This window comes from Alosa sapidissima, chromosome 18, assembly GCF_018492685.1.
Source record: "Alosa sapidissima isolate fAloSap1 chromosome 18, fAloSap1.pri, whole genome shotgun sequence".
NCBI lineage: Eukaryota > Metazoa > Chordata > Actinopteri > Clupeiformes > Clupeidae > Alosa > Alosa sapidissima.
This window is the reverse complement of record NC_055974.1, coordinates 143935-165082: the sequence shown is the minus strand read 5'-3', so window position 1 is coordinate 165082 and position 21148 is coordinate 143935. Positions and strand designations below refer to the sequence as shown.

Genomic DNA, 21148 nt, shown 5'->3' with positions numbered 1-21148 from the left:
CTGTTGTTACAGAACATTTACAATGTCAAAATGCACCAGCAGCATGTTACATAAAGATGATACAAGTGGCAGGTTCCAGCTGGCTTGTCATTGTGATTTGGATTTATCTATTTCTAAAAGAATGAAAGCTGCTTATACCAACTTAATATCAGGCTTATCATTGTTAATATTGTGCTATACATTTGACACAAACAATGTTAAGAGTTTGGACCATAGGCTATATTTGAATGGAGCTGGTAAAAAAGATCATTATGAGAACGTGTGGACACAATGGGTTTAAAGTGACAGTGCACCATGAGTTTAACAGCATCAAATGGGTAGCATTTCTTAAGAAATTAATACATTAAAACAAAATTACTAACATTTAATTTAGTGTTCTTGTTACTGTAATACTCCATTGCTATGGAAATAAGCCTGTTGTTCAAATGAACCTGATTATGCCCTTGGGCACTTGAGTAAATAAATAAATAAATAAAATAGGCTATGTGCCAGCTGTTGTGTGCAGTAAACTTTCTTTTAACAAGCCTGTTGTACTGATGCGATGACCAGTTATAGTTTTAGTGCTAGTAGGCCTATTAAGAGGTGCGGATTAATTCAAGTAGCCAGACAAATTTTATTATTATTATGAAGTGGTCTGCAAAAATTCTTGATTACTGGTCCACACACACAAAAAGTTAGAAAACCCCTGCCATTTGTAATCAGGAATTTTCAGTCTTATGGTTCACACTGTATTTACATCAGATACAGGTCACATCAAGTGAAAAAAAGAGTTGGCCTGGGGGATATTCCAGAAAGGAGGTTTAACAAACACTGAGATAAAACTTAACATCTGGGTTGTCTGAACCCATGGTGACTAAACCCCAGCTGTCGGTTCCAAAACACCGGTTATCATTTAGTTCAATTAACCCCGTATTAGTTAACCTAGAGTTGTGCGCGTTCACGGCAAGTAGCAAGTTCTCCTCAAGGCTTACAAGGAAGAGAGAGCTGTAATAACAAAAAAGGGCTTGAGCGTCTGCCAAGGAACGAGTGCAGCATGCAAGACTATCATTATTTTTTACTCTTATGAGACTATCATTTAATGTAATTGCTTCAATCATCGGAAAAGCAAACTGCTTAACAATTCTCAAAAAAACCTGTTCTTTTTCTAAACAGGCCAATCGTATGCTTTCTGTCTTGAACAGGCACACACGCACCACCTCTTTCTCTCTCCCTCCTTCTCTGTTGTGTACGTACTAGATACTGTAGATAGATAGATACTTTATTGATCCCCAAGGGGATATTCAAGGTCTCAGCATACAGACATCACACACAACATGCACTTACTGTACAGCAGAAAAAGTAATATACAATAAAAAAAAACTCCACTGTACAGACAGTAGAAGAGAGGTGCAGCTGAGGATGATCGCTTCATTGTTGTCCCTGTCAAGGGTGCCATGGTCGTGGATCCCTCAACAGACACAAGCAAGATGCAATATACAGTTGAAAGGGTGGGGAAGATCAGTATAGACTGAGTATAGACTATACTAAACTCAGATGCACCCGCGATTAGAAGTTTCAGTCTCACGTGCGCGCTCTTGCTCGCTCTAGATTCTGGGAGATTTGTTCTAATTTGCGGCCATCAGGGAGCTGTTATCAATATAACTTCCGGGAGACTTGGGATGTCTGGATATCTGATATTGACCACTCTGAAACATAGATGTAAACAGGCAGTCCAAACAATCGGCTATAGGCAGTGTAAACGCAGCCTTTGTTAAAGGCCCCCTATGCAACATTTTTTACTTTCCCTGCTCCCTCTACCGTCTCCTAGCAGAAAACCAGCTTGGCGAGATCTGCACTAGCGTCCTCCCAGCAGACTGAATCAAGAAGTCTTCTGAGAACCGAGAATGCCGGCTAGCTATGAACAAGTGGTGATGACTTAATTTTGTAGATCTTCAGCAGAGCCAACGAAAAGACCAGAGATGGTTGTGAAATATGCACCCCAAAGCTGTAGGGGGAGCTCCGTAGAGAAATCGCAAAAGTGAGACATCGGTAAAGAAATTACTAGTTACAGAGAGGGCTATTTAAAGAAGTTCGGTGTAATATTGACCTAAAGTGTCTTGAAACATGATACCGAGTGTGAACTTTTGTCTCATAGCTCATCTCGGCTTGTCCCCTGCACTCCGAAATCTGGCGCTAGTTAGCCGATGCTACCAACAGGTTTTCGATGGGGGTGCCTCGGGCATCGGCCTAGCCATGCAAATAAATCACTGTTTTACACAATTTGCGCGGCTCAAAGTAGCTCCACACTTCATTGTTAGACTTCCGAGGGCCCCGATATTTAAAACGAGACATTGAGAACTTTGAAAAAGCACTGGAATTTTATTTACAAGACGATTTATACAGACAGTACCTTCAGGAAGTTTACTGTTCGCCACCATCTTGAATTTAGTCACAATAAGTCGAGCGACGAGTACGAATGAACAGGTATAAGGGATCAGATTCCAAAAATTATTCCATGGAAATGCATGGATTCCAGTTGCTTCCACAATGTTAGATCTGCTTCATCCATATCTCCCTCAGTCTCTCTATATTGGTTTGCTTTGTTTTGATTTTCTGAGTTGTATTTCTTGAATTTTGTAAGATTCTGACTTCACCTAAACTTTGAGTCATTTCAACTTAAGTAATAAAATGCTCATTTTTCAACACTGTATGAACAAAACAACTTGCTTTAATAAATCCTACTATAGCACCCATAATTGTGCTGTAATCTTTCTTTTGAGCTGCCTGTTAAAAATGAATGCTTAGATGTTTATCCACAACCAAAAAAACCTTTGCATATTTAACACAGCAAAGGACTTGCTATTATACCGTCAGTTTTTGCCACACAAGTATGAAAATGCTTGAACAATTACAGTTTCAATGGTTAGGAAATCAACTTTATTGAAAAGTCCTTTTATTTTCAAAAAAAAAATCAAGCATTGACATAAGAAATGTAACTTGTAACTGAACACATAAGCATGCATATGGATGTTCATGTGTGCATTACAGAGTGGAGAACTTGGGCAGTTGGTTGCCCAGGATAACCTGCCTCTCCACTCCCTGTTCGGAGATGACAGCCAATCGCACCACCCCCCCGCTGGATCCATCTCTCTCCATGGCCAATGACAGTGCTGCAGTGGAACAAAGATAGCAGGGATTTTGCATTAAAAGAGACATCATGAAAATATAGCAAGCTAACAAGACACCTGACAGGATTATGTTCCTTTCAGACACTAGGTGCCTTTCGCTGTGCTGGCCGCTGGGTTCAGTGCAAAATAGTTGTCACCACTGTAGTAGTCACATTGTGCAAAAGCTTGCAGAGCAGCAAGCTTGCATTCTAAAGGTACACTATGCAAGATTCCCCTTAATATAACCTTTACGAAGCCAATTTGATGGTAAACAAACTTGTAATAGGGGAATCGTTCACCTAGCATAGCCATACAGAATAAACCTAGCGAGTCGCTAAAGAGAGAACCAGCCATGCAACTTCAATAATCGACCCGAAGACATCTTATGAGAATCGTGAAACATCACGCTCTTTGGAGATAGTTTTTGCTTGTTGTTAATCCTTCGCCTCCACAACAAAAGTATTTTATTGTGTACAGGGGGAACAAGCCACGAGAAGTAGGTTATTTACAACGGCAGAGTAAAATATAAATATATATCGCGACTCTATGGGGAGCTCTAGTCACCAAAAATACCTGAAACTGCATAGTATACCTTTAACTCCAGATCTCTCACTTCACTTGAGATCAAACAGATCTCTTCATTCATATCAAGACTACAGAGAATCATAAATTCTCTGCCAACCTTTATCCCTCTATTCCTGTCTTCTTCTCTCTCACCTCCTGCTGCGAAACGTAAACATTCCTCCTTGCTCATGCCAGTTCTGTAGTTGGAGTCTACATATCCATAGATATAAGAGCTGCCAGATCCTCCCACTGACACTGGTTGCCTGGTCAGCATCCCTCCAACAGGGACAGTGTACACCTGCAAATAGACACAAATTGAGGATGCATTCAGGCATTAACCATGAGCAGCTATTATTATTATTTTAAATACATACAAAATAAAAATAATAATATAAGAAACTCTCCCCCTTAAGGCAACAAACCTGTCCACCCCTCCGCTTGTCCCAACCGGCCACAATAATCCCAGCCATCAACTCTTCCCTGTACCTATAGCACATGTCTTTAAAGAGATTGGCAGCTGTCTGGACCAGCGGGGGCTCATCCAGCTCAATACTGAAAACAAGACATGAGATATAGATCACTGACAGTCAGCTTCTGCTTCAAGAGATTCCAAACCATGTATCAACAGTGTATTTGCCCATACCTGTGGAATCCCAACTGATAGGTTACTGCGTCAGCAATGGCCTGAGTATCCGCAGCGGAACCAGATCGGCAGCAGAAGATTTGATCATGAATGGGGGTTAGCTTGTCTGTTACCCTGTTTGCGATGTATGCCCTATGAAAACAGATTGTCATAGTCATAAAGCAGTGATTCAAAAGAAAAATACTAGTGCTGGGCGGTATACCGGTTCACACCTGTGTATATTTTCGTTATGATATGAATTTTTAATATACCGCCATACCGGTGTATTTGATTACACAACGTTTGGAATGCTGCGCCGCGCAACAGTGTTTCAGACGGGACTTTTTTCACACGCACGCATGGTGCCACTGCGAGGCATAATAAGGGTAAACAAAAAACACCATAAGTTTTTCCCCTGAAGTATGACCCTTAAGGCTTAATTTCTCCTTAGGTAAGGGGTTTATTTAAGGGTGTTGCACAGAATACCTTAAATTGTTTCTTTAGTTAAGGAAAAACATTAAGGGATACTGCATTGAAAGGGATTTACCATCACAAAAATTCTATTGAGATTGTTCAACAGCTGTAACTAGCTGGCTAGTAGGTGATGTCGTTAGTTAGCAACCCACCGAACACAGTGAAGTTTAATGTTCTTATCAGTCATCTCACCTTAAGAATATTCGCTGAAATTATCAGGTAGCAAGTAAAGCATACCCGTCAACATTTAGCTTTCCAAAAACGGGAGATTTTTTTTCGGGGGGGGGGTGTTTATACCAGATCTGTGTTTGCATATTTAATACGTTTCATACACGTGTTACTTACAAAACTCCAAAGCTGCTTGCCGTCAGATTTGGTCCCGAGGGCACAAGTTCAGTGTATCAACAACACTCAATAACAGTTTATGTGATGTGTTAATCAATTAAATTCCCAACAATTTCACAACAGCTAGTTCTGGAGTAGGCCATTCAACTAGCCCGCTTGCTTACGACGAGACGCAGGCTGCGCAGTCGGCACCCGCTTCCTTATTTGGGTTGCCAGGTTTTAGCCTATGACAAAACGGTTGAAATTGAAACTAAGTGATCGTGTATGTGTAGGCTATTTCATACACAATCTGGCAACCTGAATGGATCAATGATTTTAAAATGAAGTTTGATGGCCATGCAAATTACGGGAGTTTTCTGGGAGAAATAACAAAATGGGAGGGTGCTGGGAGATGACCTTGAAATACGGGAGAAACCCGGGAAAAACTGGAATGTTGACAGGTATGAAGTAAAGCATGTTATAGACATGCACTGAGCAATACTAGCTGGCTAGTTAGAAATGATCCTGACTGTCATCACTCATCAGTGCACCAAAACAAACTTTTTTGTTAATGTTTTGCCTAGCGAACCGAACCGAAGCTCATGGCAGGCTAACAAGACATCCACATCCACATGAAGTTAACGTTAGCCTATCACTAACGCCATGTAAACCACACAATAATAATAAGGCATATTTCTGATAGGCCTATTTGACAGAGTAAGCAGCAGAGAGGTTTTATTTTAAATTGTATAATTTTCAAAAAAATTATTGCAAGTTGCACTACTTTTTGTATTGGTTTTATAAGATGTTTGTGAAATTTGCACAGTAAAAGTTCTGTATTTTGACTGCAATTGTCTTTGCATTCTGATTAGATTCTTCATTAGAATTATGAGTGGCTCTGTAAACAGCATAATTTTCTGGGGCCATGCAAAACTGCATTACCACTAGTGTGGAGTTATTCTACATCATGACAGTAAAATAGACCATCCTTAGTCAATGTACTGCAGCAATTCCTCTCTCAAACTGTAGAAAATGCTGTGAACATCTGATTATGCATGGGGGGGAAAATACCGTCATATACCGTGAAACCGTAAGAATTTTGAAAAATACCGTGACATACATTTTTGGTCATACGGCCCAGCACTAAAAAAAATACCACCCCAAATCTGCAAAACCATAAGTCAACGCCTGAACCTTTGTTATAAAACACGAATATAATCAAACATGCATTCGACACGCTAAATAGATAAACAACACTATGACGACTTACCCAGTGGTAGTCCTAGAGTCGGCCCCCATTACAACCCCGCCGTCAAATTCAACTGCCATAATAGTGGTCTGCAAGTCAAGGGAAGGATAACATTACAGCATTCTTTAGAAGAAGAAAAACACATTATCAGCTTGTCAACTAACTCATATGTTGAGCTGGGTAAGGAGCCAACTTAAAAAACAACGTAGAACACCTAAGATATCCTCGCCATGATTAGAATAGAACGATTAATGGATGCCCATGGCAAACGCAACGGTAAGTGTGGTCATCATGAATGTTGAGAATCTAACATAGCTAAGTATATGCTGTCATTTATCTCGTGGTGCTCTGACTAAATGTACAATAACGTTAGTTTGCATTAACGTTAGTTTGCTATGCTAACAATCTGATCAAGCTAACTTACAGGCTTCTACAACTAACATTATCGTCAATAGCTGGCTGGCTAACGCTCGCTAACAGCTAACATTAGTCCACTTTTGCTGTCTCATTCAGCATAGGGTTGAGAGTAAATGCTCATTTTCACACTGAAATTAAAATAAATGAAAAGCCTTTCCAAGGTGAAAATTGTTAAATTTCCTTACCCCAGTGCTAACTTCACGGGAAGTCCATTCTGGAACTAAATCATTGAAAGAAGAAAGATGCTGTGGGAAACCCATTGCTGCTGTAGCCGCCATCTTGGTACACACTTAACTCAAAGATTGTTACGCCACAAACTACGCTGCGCAAGTTACGCAACATCCTATACGCAAATAACATAAGCAAAGGCGCTTCCCTCGGTGCTGCCAAACTAAAATTAATTTGGAAGTTAAATTCTAACAGATCCAATATTGCCCACAAGTAAACTCTCTAAATTAAACCTTTAAATAATTGATAAACTGTTAAGGTATGTACAAATATTTTCCTCTTTACTCACGATGTAAGCAGGCATAAACATTGTTGTTCTCTGAAGGGCCTTCCAAAGGATTCAGGAAAACCGGAGGTAAACACCGTTGTTTGTGTCTTGTGTATTACAGTGCTGTTAATATTATTTAAAATGATAGCTTGTTAATAAAAACCCTTGGGACGACATGGCATGAATGTATACATACATGTATGATACATGTACATCAGGTTTTCAGTGCTGTCAGGTTAACGTTAGAGACTTGAACGTAAGAACATCAGGATTGGATTAGCTTCCTGTATTACTTATCAGCTGACCACCATGCATAAACCCAGCCAAATTGCTTATATATTCGCACTATGCGTTTTTTGTATTTGTGTATTTGTATATTTTAATTTCTTCACTGGTTGAACACGATAGCCGTCATTATCTGGTAACGTTAGCCTACACCTCTGCAGATGACCGTTCACAACCTGTACATCTTCGACCGGAATGGCACATGCCTCCATTACAGCGAATGGAACAGGAAAAAGCAGGCGGGCATCTCCAAGGAGGAGGTGAGACCATCTATTGTCTGGTAATGGTTCCCTTAGCGATCTGATATCAAACAAGAATACTGGAGGATGTGAGGTGCTGCTGTAGTGCTGAAAAATTATATCAATATAGCATGTCATACATCAGTAATCCTGCCAGGACGGAAAGTAGTTTTGAATGTTGGAGATTTTGTTAGATTGCAAAAGGTTTTCGAAATGCCCCGTCAGTCACCATGATGAATGTAATAGGATATGTAATAATGTAATACTTTGTTGGTTTATGTCTGTTCTGTGTAGCTATGTAGGCTATGTAGTTTTTAGCGTTAGCATTTTAACGCTTCCTGGTTCGTAAGAAAAAACTAAGTCCTTTTAAGCAAGTGTCTAGTGATGGCAGTCTGACACTGAAGCTTCGATACGTGCTTCAAACCATTAATTACAATTCCATTTGAACCACTGCTCCGAAGGTTGCTTTGGAATTGAAAAATCACGTGACATGACCTCCGAAGCTGAAACTGCTTCATTCTCTGAATCACCTGAGTGGTTCGCAGCGCCATCGCCTCACGGCCTCTTGGTGCATTCTTGCACCTGGGAATGACAAGGACCGCCCCTGTGATTACCGTAAAACTCCAAATAATAGCCCGGGCTTTTATTTTCCCAAATCGCCAAACTGCACCGGCTAGTATTAGAGACAGGCGTCTATATGAGACAGGCCTTTAATTCCCTTTTCACAAAACTTTTCCTCTGCAAAGATGGAAAATATTATCAAATAAATTATTTCAAACACACTGAATGTCTACCTATATGACTAGGCTATCTGATGACAATTACGGATCATCATTCATTTACAGTAAGATCCAAATAGCGGGGATAGCCAGAACAGATGAAACACGTTTTAATCAAACATAATTTACAAAGAGATCGTATCACACTCAAAGCTCATATTTTGTCACTAGCAAATAGCCTATATCGGTCCTTTGTCAAATACAGTTGCATTATCAGCCCTGACCAAAACCGTTCAGGAATTATTTATGCCAAAGTGGAACGTGCATAATGTTTCATTCTCCCTTTTTGGCATGAATGAAACAGCATGAGAGAGCATGAACCATATAGTTTCTCCCAGATTTTATTTGGCATATTTGACAACAGTCTACATTTCAAATCATAGCCTACTTCCAGGCGTGCGGGGAAATTCTACTCATATGCTGGGGGAGAAATCATCGGACATCCATGATTTTGTTATTCACATATTTTTGACCAGGGGTGCTGAATAACAAAATCATGGATGTCCGATGATTTCTCCCCCAGCATATGAGTAGAATTTAGACTGCTTAATATGCAATTTCAGCGCCGTCTATGAGTAGGCCTAAGAGTGAGAAGTTTTATAATGCCCTGGGCAGCCACATTCCACTGCAACTACGCAGCACTTGCCACTCCGACTCATCAATAAAAACTGAGCGCGCACACAGCAGACCCATAGAAGCGCACTTGACTTTACATCATTAACCTAAGGTAAATTCCTTTTCTGACTTCTTTCTCGTTATTGCCATGACGGTACGCATTTAGAATAAAGAATAGGCTAATGTTTGCGAACCCTTTCGTTTTGTTGCTAGCATAAAAACAAGCTTAGGCTACCATCGGCCTATCCACAAATTTTAAACACAAGGGATGAATTGAACGATGACGAAGTCGGACATATGGGCATAGTTCATATTGAAAAAAGTTATACAATTTGGAACTCTAGCTTTTCCCCAACGCAGTCTTTTAATGCCATCTAATCATAACGTGCGCAGACTGCACCATGCTTATGCCCAAATCACACCAAAGATTCACGACGAGATGAGCTGCAACATTCTATTAACCAGCAACTTGATGCAACATTCTAAAACCTTGCAACTGTGACCAGACATGGTGAATGCTTTGCGATAGCTTGCAACGACGTGCAACATCTAATTCACACCACCAGGGCTCGAAATTAACGATGTCCCGACGTCCCGGGAACCATACAAAATGCTTCCGGGACACAATAGAATGATGTCTGGGACAACTCTGGGACAGTAGAAAAAATGGCAAAGCAAATTTCAAAATAGGTACTTTTTTCCCTAAACTGTTCACATTCCAATTATTATGGATGTTATTGAGGCCTATTAAAAGGAAAAAGCTTAACGTGATTCAATGTAGGCTACCTAAACAACATTCAGTGATCACCAAATTTCTCCGTAATGGGCAGCTGGAAAAAGCAGCGTTAGCCAGCTGATCTGTAAAGAAGCGGTTTTGTACACGCAGCCTTACAACACTGTTTACTGGTCTTCGAATCACTGTAGGCTACAATGTCATTTTTGGTACAAATATAGTATGGGATGGGTGCTTGCGTTTCCTTAGGAATCCGCCGTATTGGTTAAATGAATATTAAGTGACTCATAGGCCGACACAAAAATAGGGCACGGGCGGTAGGCCTAATGGGTCACTTTCCGATATTCCGAGGTTAACTTACTTAACTAGCAGGCAGGTAAATGGCATTTGTTTTCATGACATTGTGAACAGTTTTGACTGATAGTGTAGGCCTAAGGTTATACTGGTGTTCTAAACGAGATGACAGTCCTCTCTGACTAAAACGCTGCATGTTTTCTGTCGGTGACAGACAACACGTCACCAATATCATGCTGAGCTAAATAGCCTAGGCTACTGCAACTGCGATTTGACAAAACGATACTGTTGCAAGGTAGCCTGTTAACTATGAAAACAGTTATTTAAGTTAGCATTTGACGTTTCGCTTTTGCAGTTCTAAGCTATAGGCTATTCCGAATACCGGAAAGTAGCCTATCCGACAGCTTCGTGGTAATTTCCCATGCTACTTATTGTTTTCAATGAGATCTGTGACCATAACATCACACTAAACTGACATTGAAATTAAAGACACGTGAAAATAGATTATTGACGGAATGTTTTACAACCCTGTCCGTCAGAACGACGGACAATGAGAACGTCTAGTGCAACCTCAAAAAAAGAGCAAAAAGCGCAATCTCTGAAAATGAGTGTTGTGTAAAATAAGCAGATAATGTTAATAAAAGGGTGTTTAATAAATTAAGTCTTCAGAACTTACGAGTTAATTAAGTGATGCAAGTTACTGTTTATTATGTAGAATGGGGAAAAAACAAGAACTTGAATTTGGGACACTAGTGGTTAAGTCCGGGACAGTGGCAAGTAGAATTCGGGACAGCTGCGGGACACTGAGAAAAAAAGTTAATTTCGAGCCCTGCACACCGCTGCAACTCCTTTCTGCAACGGTTTCGTGTCATTGCAAATCTTTGGTGTGAATTGGGCTTTAAACAGGCGATCTGACGGGTTTTAGACGATTAAATACAACCCGAAACTAAAAAACAGACCAGGCCTCTATTGGAGCCCGGCCTTTAACCCAAACCTGTAGCCACGCCAGGCGTTTAAAAGAGACAGGTGTCAATTTGGGACTCTGCTGTTATTTGAAGTTTTACGGTACTTTGTTTTTCCCACAGCGAGTGTTCATGTGCTTTGCCGTCGGAATGTGTGACAAACACGAATGCCACAACAAAGGTTAAAACATACGCTCACTAATCCTAAATTAACAACTGTATTTGCTTAAAATATAGTGTAAGACGCTTGTGAAAGAAAGATATGCAGCTATCAAGTGACAAAAACGGCAAATTCACACATTAAAACTGTTGGACATGAAAGGCCACACGGACTACAAACGAACGGCAGCCGTGGCCTACTGGTTAGCGCTTCGGACTTGTAACCGGAGGGTTGCCGGTTCGAACCCCGACCAGTAGGCATGGCTGAAGTGTCCTTGAGCAAGTGTGTGCTGAGTGTGTTTCACTAATTCACGGATTGGGATAAATGCAGAGACCAAATTTCCCTCACGGGATCAAAAGAGTATATATACTTATACATACTTATACAACGTGACGACAAAAGTGATGACGAGCCTCTGTTAGCAAAATCTCAGTAGGGGTTAAGTCATTTAGAGACCTCAGACAAGTCCAGCAAGTGACGTCAATTCCGGAAATAAGTACATAATTTACTTTACTCTTTATGGAGAATACAGCGGGACAAAACGTGTTTTCTTTTACAGTTCATGGAAAAAATAGTCACATTAGGTAGAAGCTTTTTATTATTATTTGTAATAATAATGCAATCATTTAAGAATCAGGGAGTGTCTTCACAGGCTCAGTGAGACAGGTTACGGTTATGCAGTTGGTTCTATGATTTGGACAACTGGTGCATGTCATTTTGTATGTTCCCACCTTGCTAAAATTGCTTGGGTACACTTTGGCTGAGAACTAAAGTGCTACAGACAGCAGGTGGGCAAATAAGATGGCAGTACATAGTGGAACTGAGTAAACTCCATAAAAGAGGACTGAGTCATCCAGACGATGGGAAACTAGGACACATAGGGTGTGTTCGAAACGGGAGACAGCTGCCTACTGCCTCCCTCCCTACATAGAGAGCTGTCTCACTAGACATGACTTTGGATTAAATGCATCTTTTAAAAATGAGCGTAGCACTCTAGAATCTTTGGTTAACACTACGGTATGACGTTAGCAAAGGCCTGATGTTAAACTAAATTAGCTTACGTAAGCTAGCAGGCTAACGGCAGATATATCAGACCAGACGCTATTAATGGTTACAACAATGGCATAATCAGATAGTAAATTGTTTATTTCTAATCTGTAATCTACAAATCTAAGCAAAATAAGGTCACACAAATGACATTTTAAACAGATTCAGCAGCCATTACCGATGTCATTCGCCATGTTTGTTTACCTTTCACAGCTGTTTCAGACGTTGCCGCAAGGGATTATGGGTAGGAGGGAGCATGAAGTGTGCATCGATGCTGCCTTCAAAAATGACCGTTATTTGGGAATTCTAAGATATCTTAAAAGGCAGCAGAATTTGTTTTTTCGGTTTCGAACCGCACTTGCTGCCTTGCTCCCCAGTTAGATATCTTAAAAGGCAGCAACTTTACCTGTTTCAAACACACCCATAGAGTGGTGAATGCAGGTGATGAAGGTGGAGCTCATAAATTAAATATTCAGTCACAGTGTAGCAGATGCCCTGCTGTACTGTCTATGGAGTTAGCTGAAGATGGAGCGGAATCGGAACTGGTGTGAGACTGCAGCTTTATTCACAACGCTGGGAGCATGTTACCCCACATGAAATGTCAAAGTAACAAGCCTACACATTTGTGGGTGAAGCAAACTCTTATACCCTTACCCCACACCCATGGAAAATCACAAGTTGTCACCCTCCAGTGATCACTTAACCATCTGGTATTTTAACAGAGATAAGAAATGTTTACCACCCCCCATCCTGAGGGTTACCCACAGTTCGGTGACACGGGTTAATTTAACTAAACATTCCAACATAGGAATTTCAGAAAACACAAGGGTCAGAGTAAGGAGATGACAATTAGATTTAATACATGTATATAAGGTATACTAAACATTCAATGAGAAAAATAAAAATTATCCCACAGGGCACCAAGAGACAGAGGAGGGACCAACATTTAGCCAATAAATAGTAGCTTTACTGTAAACTGCTTTTCACTCTTGTTAGAGAACGTTTACAATGTCAAAATGCACCAAAAGATGCATTTCATAAAGTTACATGAAGATGATCTTCTGGGCAAAAATGGCAGCTTTGGTTCCTTTTTGTAGGCGAACTTCAGAGGTATATTCCCACAGCCAGTTGTATCCAGCTTATTTATCTAAATGCATAACTCTATTTGTTTGCTGATAAGATGTAGTTGTGCTGTATTAACTTTTTATGTGTTGTGTTAACATTTTATGTAGAACCTTATTATAAGTGTTACTCCAAACCAAAACTCTGTGTTACTCCCTCTCCTGCCCCTCTTCCGCAATGTCCATTCTTTCATCTCTATTTCGCAGGAGTTTAAGCTGATGTATGGGATGCTGTTTTCCATTCGATCTTTTGTCAGTAAGATGTCTCCATTGGACATGTATCCTTGTAACACATTCTGGTTGTGTGTGTGTGTGTGTGTTGGTGAGGGAGAGAGTGGGGATCTGGGGGCAGAGAAACCTGTCCCAGACAGAGAATGCACCCCATGTAACAGTAATATCCTGCCTGAAGCCCAGAGGTGTGGTATCTTATGTGATTCCATCTATGGAATGAGTGTGCTTGACCTTGATTAGGCCTAGGTCTTTAGAATTGCTGTATAATTTATATACAGTACATGAATTCTTCTGGGTGTACAGTCCTTGACCTGGCAGTTGTTCTTGATTATAGTGTATACAGTCCTTGTCTAGCCCAATGCTTTATGCCTGTGTTTCTGAGAGTGATTGTGTGTGTGTGTGCGTGTGTGTGTGTGTGTGCGTGTGTGCGTGTGTGTGTGTGTGTATTTGGGAAACGGCAATGAGTTTATGTCCTTGACAGGTTTGTTCAGGAAGGATGGCTTTGTGTCCTTCCAGACAAGTCGCTATAAGCTGCACTACTATGAGACACCCACTGGCATCAAGATCATCATGAACACAGACCTCGGTGTGCCCAACTGCAGAGACATCCTGCACCAGATATACAGCACGGTGTGTGTTTGTTTAAGAATCAACTTTTCATGTTCATTTCATGTTATGATTTTTAATCAGTGCACATAAATTGTATGAACTTGTATTTGATTACTGCTCCCATCTTTTTGAATGTGTGTGAGCAGCTATATGTCGAGTACATCATCAAGAACCCACTGTGTGTGTTGGGAGACACTCTGCAAAGCGAGCTCTTCAACAGCCGACTTGACTCCTTTGTCCGCGCCCTTCCCTTCTTCAGTGCCCGTGCCGCCTAGACCTGACCCAAGATTATCTTAAACAGTTGGGCATCCTGCTGTGCACTTCTTTCCGGCCCACATCACACACTGATCCCAGCACAGCTACAAATGTAAAGGTTACGCCATGCCCTACAGACTAACTGCAACAGAACATCAAAGTAGATTGCATACAAATATCACAATGGCAATATGTATGGTGCTATGATGAAGTGGTTAAATATTAAAATTATAATCTATGCCTACATTTCATTACTTGTGAGTTATATTATAGGTTTTTCATAACATTTTAATTGGTTTTTGATCTTGGTGTACTAATATATAGTAGCATTATGTATTTTATGTAAGAATGTGTTTATTTTTAAAAGCAGGAGAAATAAGGCCTGCTCTCTGACTGTGAATTGGATTGAACATTAAAAATCACACAGATTTCAGACAAAATTGTGTGTGTATATGAGCGAGACTGAGAGAGAAAAATAGGGATCTTCTCCACTGCCAAGCATAGATACATACAGATAGATAGATACTTAATTCATCCCGAGGGAAATTTTTAGTGCATGTGGTTTGTGACTGTGGGTATGGTCATTTGCATGCTGTTGTGTAATACTAGCTGGACTTGCTACTAAAACAACTTGTTGTTTCCCAAACACTGAAGTGTTTTAAAGTGAACACTGAAAGTTTTCACTTTGTCCATGCTTTACTAAAAATGCTTTTCTAGTCTTCATTGTGAGACTGTCAAAATGTGATTTAATCATACCCATAGTGTATGCTCTAACATGTTTTTATTTGTATTTTTTATTTTCCATTTTTTACACACACTCACAAACACAGACACACTCTGGTGTGTTTTGGGGCTGTATTTTGCACCCTGACGCATGGCGTAAAGTTTAATTCCTTATTTTGCACGTTTATTTTTTAAACAATGCGCCCAGGGGTGTGGCAATTAACAACTTGTTAAGTGGGAGTGGCTTAGCGCATTGTCTAAAAATTGCTATTTTACACCTGGTCAGAAGTCTATGGCGAGTTGTTTATATGTTATTTTAAGAACGCATTGTCAAGTCATATTGGCGGGTGCACGCACCATCCTTCTTTCATCCATTAACGCACACCAGCGCACTTCCATGCAAAACATTACAAATTGCACGATTACAATGGGAAACATAATTAGAGTAAAGATACTACGAAATACTGTGCATCTCATGATGAGTAGTTTATTCACCATCATTTGCAAATTGGTAATGATGGTTAAAAGTGATAGTAGGGCAGAGGCGAGAGACAGTATGGAACACAGCTGAAGACGCTCAAAGTGTGGTCCGCAAGCTATCCCAAGTGGTCCGCGAGCAGACGTGGTAAAATATAGTATAGATGCAATATTGAACCAACTTGTATGTAAATCCAAACAGTTCTGCAATATTGCCTATGTAAGCTATGCCAGTTTAAATCATATTAATCCTCTGACACAATAAGCAAGGTGCAAAGACAATAAGCAAGGTGGTTCAGTGAGTAGGCCTATTGTGTAATATACTTTAGAATTAGGTACTACTCTTTTTTTAGCTAGGTAGTCCGTGACGGTTTTTTTATTGGATAAGTGGTCCTTGGTCTGAAAAAGTTTGAGAACACTGCTTTAGTGCAATGACTATTCCATATGGTCTTGCAAGCAGCCTCTATCAAATGCACTGTCAAAATACCGATGCATTCTTTGACATCGCACCTTAAAGGGAACGACAGATGTCATTTTCATTGGTTTAAATGATGTTACCCCCAAACACACCCCCATGACTGATTAAGAAACCTAGGAACACCTTATTGTGCCATGCGCTCAACGTTTGATAACGAAAACACTCCCAATGTGGACTGGACATCCTACTAAATTTGAATAAGCTTTTGACAAGTGACGATGCGCTTTAGACGGTCATGATAGGGCCCTTGGAGTTTCTGCTCTGACTCACTTTTTGACAGTGGCCACCCGCCATCTGTGGCTACACCAATTATGTGTTGCATGGGTGGGTGTAGGAGTGAGTGTGTTGAGGCTGAGGCGGTCTGTTTGTGTGCCGGCCTGCTGTACTGTATACTGATGGAGATGATGAAGATGCTGATGCTGTGTGTGTATGTGTGAATTCTGTTTACTGTGTTTGTTGTAAGTCAGCTGGAACTAATTGTGTGACTGTAATTTTGCGAAGATTGTCCCTGTCCAGTGTGCTGAACTCATTTGAGATAATCCTAGATGAAGGGTAGTAATATAATCTCTGGTCTCTAATCCTGAAAAAAATATGATAATACTGATGAGCTCATGACCCCCCCCCACCACCACCACCACCACCATCACCACCCCAACCCACACACACACGTACACATGCTCTCTCTCACTCACACCCATACATACATGCACATTTACACACAAAGCCATAACAAGTTAGTTAGTTAGTTTCCCCCCAAGATCAGAGGCATCATGCTGTTCTAGAAAATAGCATAGATGCAATTTGTAAACACTGTGACATGTTATGATCAATAAATAAGTACGTGATGACTATTAAAGCATTCCCTGGGAGGCTCCTGTGACTTTTCAGTCAAGACAGTCAGGACTATGTAGGGGGGTTATGAATCTCTGGAGTGGGGTGGGTGGGGGGAGGGGGGCAGACCAGACCAGACCCCCTGTGACATCTATGTGGTGCCCCTGATCGTTCAGAAGGAGCTTTAGAAGCAAATATTGGATCTTTTGCCATTAGGTTTAGATTCTCTCTTTGTTTTCTGTGCATTTTTTTGTTTTGTTTTCTGAAAAAAACCTAAAGTTGACACAATTTCTCATCAGTTTAATCTTGATAAAGATATCCATTCAAACATGCAACTGAGGGACACATTTCCTGCCTGTCCAGAGCCAGTCAAGCATAGGATGTTAGCCAGGGAGCCGAACAGAACCAAACTATCTGTAGTACTAGCACATTAGGGTTCCATGTTTTTCCTGGAGCGCAGCGGTGGGATGCTGGGATTAAAGTTGGAGTGCTGGGATTATATTTGAAATATGTATGTTCCAGTCTTTTCCCCTAATGGAGTCTAGTCCAACCCAAACAGTGGACAGATGATGACCTCTTAACTTTACGTTACATAATTGGAGGTTAATGGCTTCAAAACAAATGGCAAATACTTATGTGAAACTTTATTCATTCACAAGATGTACTACTATATATCGTTTATTTGGCCAGTTTAAATGTTTTGCATGTGTGTGTGTGTTTGTATAGTATGAATGTAAGCTACTTTAAATGTGTGTGTGTGTGTTTGTTGAAAAAAGTTGACCTTTCGCCTTTGATTTACTCTATTCAACTGTAATCTATAAAAATTGCTCTATGTTCTGATCATGTGATCATCACACACTGTCCCTAATCTTAATCCCCTACACCACATTGTGGATGGCATGTGAGGTTGGGTGTGTTGCCATAGCTCCCCGCCCTGCTTATGTTTCCTGGTAATCTCAGTGAGTGTCTGTAACCAATCTCAAACTGCCTGTCAAATGGAAAAGGTGGAGTTTAAAATAGTGTGGCTTCACTGGAAAGAGAGACAAGTCCATAAAGCAGATGAGACTAGATGCTTGACCGGACTATTGTTAATTAGCCTTGGATTGCAAATGAAGATAAAGAGAGTAATTATTGTGTAATGAATTATCTCAGTGGAGCACTGTAAAATAATTGAGCTTTATGACCAGTTGAAGAACTGACATGGACTTCAGCAGAGATACAGTACAGACTGAGGTAGAGAATCAACGTTACTGAGAGAATTGCACAATTGAGGATTCTCTGGACTTTCATTCTACTTCTCCTGTGTTTCATTAGGATTTAAGGACTGTGTTTGTGTTTTCTCCAAAGAGGACAGTTGTTCAATCACAAGAAGAGGAAGGTTCAATCACAAGAAATGGGATTTTCACCAGTGTTTGTTTTTAGTCAGAGGAACTGTTTCTGAGACTTGTGCTCGATTGTGTTTGCACCTGCTGGCAAGAGTGAAAACCTGTGAGCTTATATTTGTGTCAGAGGAGGTGTGTGTGTGTGTGTGTGTGTGAACACACCAGGGCAACATGTTTGCAGGCCGTGCGGGTTCTGCAGCTACCCCAATGGGTGCAACGGCAGGGAAGAAGCGCTTCTCAATGGGCGACCTATATGCCCTCTCCAGGAAGAGCCGTGGGGGGTCCTCAGGTGGTGGGGGCAGGGGATCCGAAGCCGGGATCCTGGCCGGGCAGATCCTGGACGCGGCTAAGAGGCTCATGGAACGCAGAAGGCTGGAGCTGTACCTTAGAGAGGTTAACCTGTCAATCACTGACACCACAGCGGACCGGACTAACATGGCATACAGGTGATCTCTGTCTTTCACACACACAAACATGCTGTATACATTATACAATGTAGTACAAAAATATGATACTGTGTGTGGTCATGTGGAGCCCATATCTCGCTGACCGTTTGTCAGACTGACCTAAGATTTCGTATGTGGCTCGCGCGTGGCACAAAAATGTGCACTCTCGATTTTGAAGATTTTTGAATGCATATTTCAAAATATGCTTATTTACGTAGGACATTTATCGCTGCACTGCACTGCACTGTTTCCAAGGGGACCAGTTTCAGGGGAGCTCCACCCCATGAATCGTGTAGCCAGAGCCCGTTTGGTGTAGCCTACTGACAGGTCTCACTTTGATGATAGTCAGTCGCTAATTAAAAACGGATTACTCGGGAACCGCTTGTGGATTAAGATGCAAGATGATTATCATGTCTGACCTCAACAATAAAGACTCCCTGTATGCAGTTTAATTGCTTGCATAAAATGATTACGCGGATTTTCCAACAACACACTAACAAACACGGGTATGTATGTAGTGACCACTCAAAATTATGTGCAATAAACTGACGCTTCGAATAGCCCAGGCTACTTTGGACTTGAGACTTTGACAAAACAAATGACAATTCCGACTGCAAGGTCCCAAATTGAAACGAGCGATAGGCTAATGCCACATAGCTAACGTTAGACAACAAGACTGAGCAACATCACTTATTACGCCATCAAACACGGGTATTGACCACTCAAAATAAAAGTATGTGCAATAAACTGGCGCTTCGAATAGCCCAGGCTACTTTGGACTTGAGACTTTGACAAAACAAATGACAATTCCGACTGCAAGGTCCCAAATTGAAACGAGCGATAGGCTAATGCCACATAGCTAACGTTAGACAACAAGACTGAGCAACGTCACTTATTACGCCATCAAACACGGGTATTGACCACTCAAAATAAAAGTATGTGCAATAAACTGACGCTTCGAATAGCATTAGGAAGTTATTCAGTAAACTATACAGTACACATTTAACTCAAAACAGTTGTTAGGCTTATGTCATTCTGATCTGTAGAAATGTCACATGCAGCCATGCCTAAATTTATTACACACGTATTAGAGGCCACATTAATTATAGGCTAATATATTATAATATTCAGTATTCATTATTGAATGCTTAGCTGGAATGATGTTTCCTTATCATCCTATATTTAAAGCAGGTATACTTGTGGGCATGTAATTGAGCTACGGGTTTTCTTCAGGAATGGCATGTTTGAACGGGCACTGCACTAGTGTACACTGATGGACACATGCATGTTAACAAAAATATTCTAACGGCCACACTTTTAGAAAAAGGCAATCGCAAAAATTCAAGGCATTTTTCAAGGTGAGTGTTGCTTTAATAGTGTACTCTGTTGGGACTTAACATAAGTTATATTCACATTTTTACCAGCTCAAAAGGCCTTGTGGTTAGAGTGTCCAGCCTGAGATTGAGAGGTTGTGCCCTGCCGAGTCATAATAAAGACTGTTAAAAATGGTAGCCAATGCCTCCCTGCTTGGCAGTCAGCAAATGTTGTATTGGGGGCAACATATCCAGGAAGGTGTTCATACAGTATACATCACGGTCCAGAATCAGGAAATCTAATCTAAAACATTTGCATCTTCCATGGCACTCTGATTTCCCCCCATTGTTCACCAAGCTTTTTCCATCCCCAGTCAGCAGGACTCTGATCTGGCTGACACTGGGTTGCTTGACCCCATATGCAGCCTGTCTGATATGCAGTACGTTTAGTGTGTTGAAGCAGAGCTGCCCTGAGGAATGGCTTCATATGGCCTCTGCTTTCGGGCAAACATGTCAAGTTTAGCCTCATCTACACTAACAGATGTGATTGATCGATTATACAGCAGGACCACAAACTTCTCAAGGATCTCCAGGTCACTTATTGTGAAAGAGTAGAATGTTGGTGGCAGTCATTCTATAGCCATCATGTTGGGTTGGGTTGGGTTGGGTTGGGTGATAGGAGGGGTTCCTTTGTGTCTGTCTGACAAAGACAATATTTCATCCAATCATCCACTCAAGTATGGGATACAACTAAGTTCAGGTCACCTACACCTAGCCCGATTATTCATCCAGTGCCATTTAAGTCCCGTGTGATCTACACCTTCCAGGTAAGCATACATGAACAAGACTGTGTCTCAAATCGCGTACTTCTGCACT

General features: G+C 40.9%; 2 protein-coding genes across 2 annotated transcripts; one reads left to right on the top strand and one right to left on the bottom strand.

Annotated features, from left to right (window-relative positions):
* Positions 1–2893: 2893 nt before the first annotated feature.
* On the bottom strand, positions 2894–7136 carry psmb6 (proteasome 20S subunit beta 6). The gene is made up of 6 exons (XM_042069883.1): positions 6982–7136; positions 6401–6468; positions 4354–4485; positions 4133–4262; positions 3864–4008; positions 2894–3149 (listed from the first exon to the last, which is right to left on the bottom strand). The coding sequence occupies exons 1-6, from the start codon at positions 7072–7074 to the stop codon at positions 3022–3024; spliced, it is 696 nt and encodes a 231-aa protein (XP_041925817.1). The 5' UTR covers positions 7075–7136; the 3' UTR covers positions 2894–3021.
* Positions 6494–14866, top strand: trappc1 (trafficking protein particle complex subunit 1). The gene is made up of 6 exons (XM_042069884.1): positions 6494–6655; positions 7325–7379; positions 7739–7837; positions 13735–13805; positions 14250–14388; positions 14514–14866. The coding sequence occupies exons 3-6, from the start codon at positions 7739–7741 to the stop codon at positions 14640–14642; spliced, it is 438 nt and encodes a 145-aa protein (XP_041925818.1). The 5' UTR covers positions 6494–6655; positions 7325–7379; the 3' UTR covers positions 14643–14866.
* The last annotated feature ends 6282 nt before the right edge of the window (positions 14867–21148 follow it).

Bases quoted from the DNA above. Each gene is read 5' to 3' on its own strand.
- trappc1 (XM_042069884.1), top strand. From the start codon at position 7,739: ATGACCGTTCACAACCTGTACATCTTCGACCGGAATGGCACATGCCTC. The intron at 7,838-13,734 runs GTGAGACCATCT...TCTATTTCGCAG, and splicing joins CGGGCATCTCCAAGGAGGAG to GAGTTTAAGCTGATGTATGG. The intron at 13,806-14,249 runs GTATCCTTGTAA...AGGTTTGTTCAG, and splicing joins AAGATGTCTCCATTGGACAT to GAAGGATGGCTTTGTGTCCT.
- psmb6 (XM_042069883.1), bottom strand. From the start codon at position 7,074: ATGGCGGCTACAGCAGCAATGGGTTTCCCACAGCATCTTTCTTCTTTC. The intron at 4,486-6,400 runs GTAAGTCGTCAT...CTGTTTTCATAG, and splicing joins GACTCTAGGACTACCACTGG to GGCATACATCGCAAACAGGG. The intron at 4,009-4,132 runs GTTTGTTGCCTT...GTCTATTTGCAG, and splicing joins ACAAGCGGAGGGGTGGACAG to GTGTACACTGTCCCTGTTGG.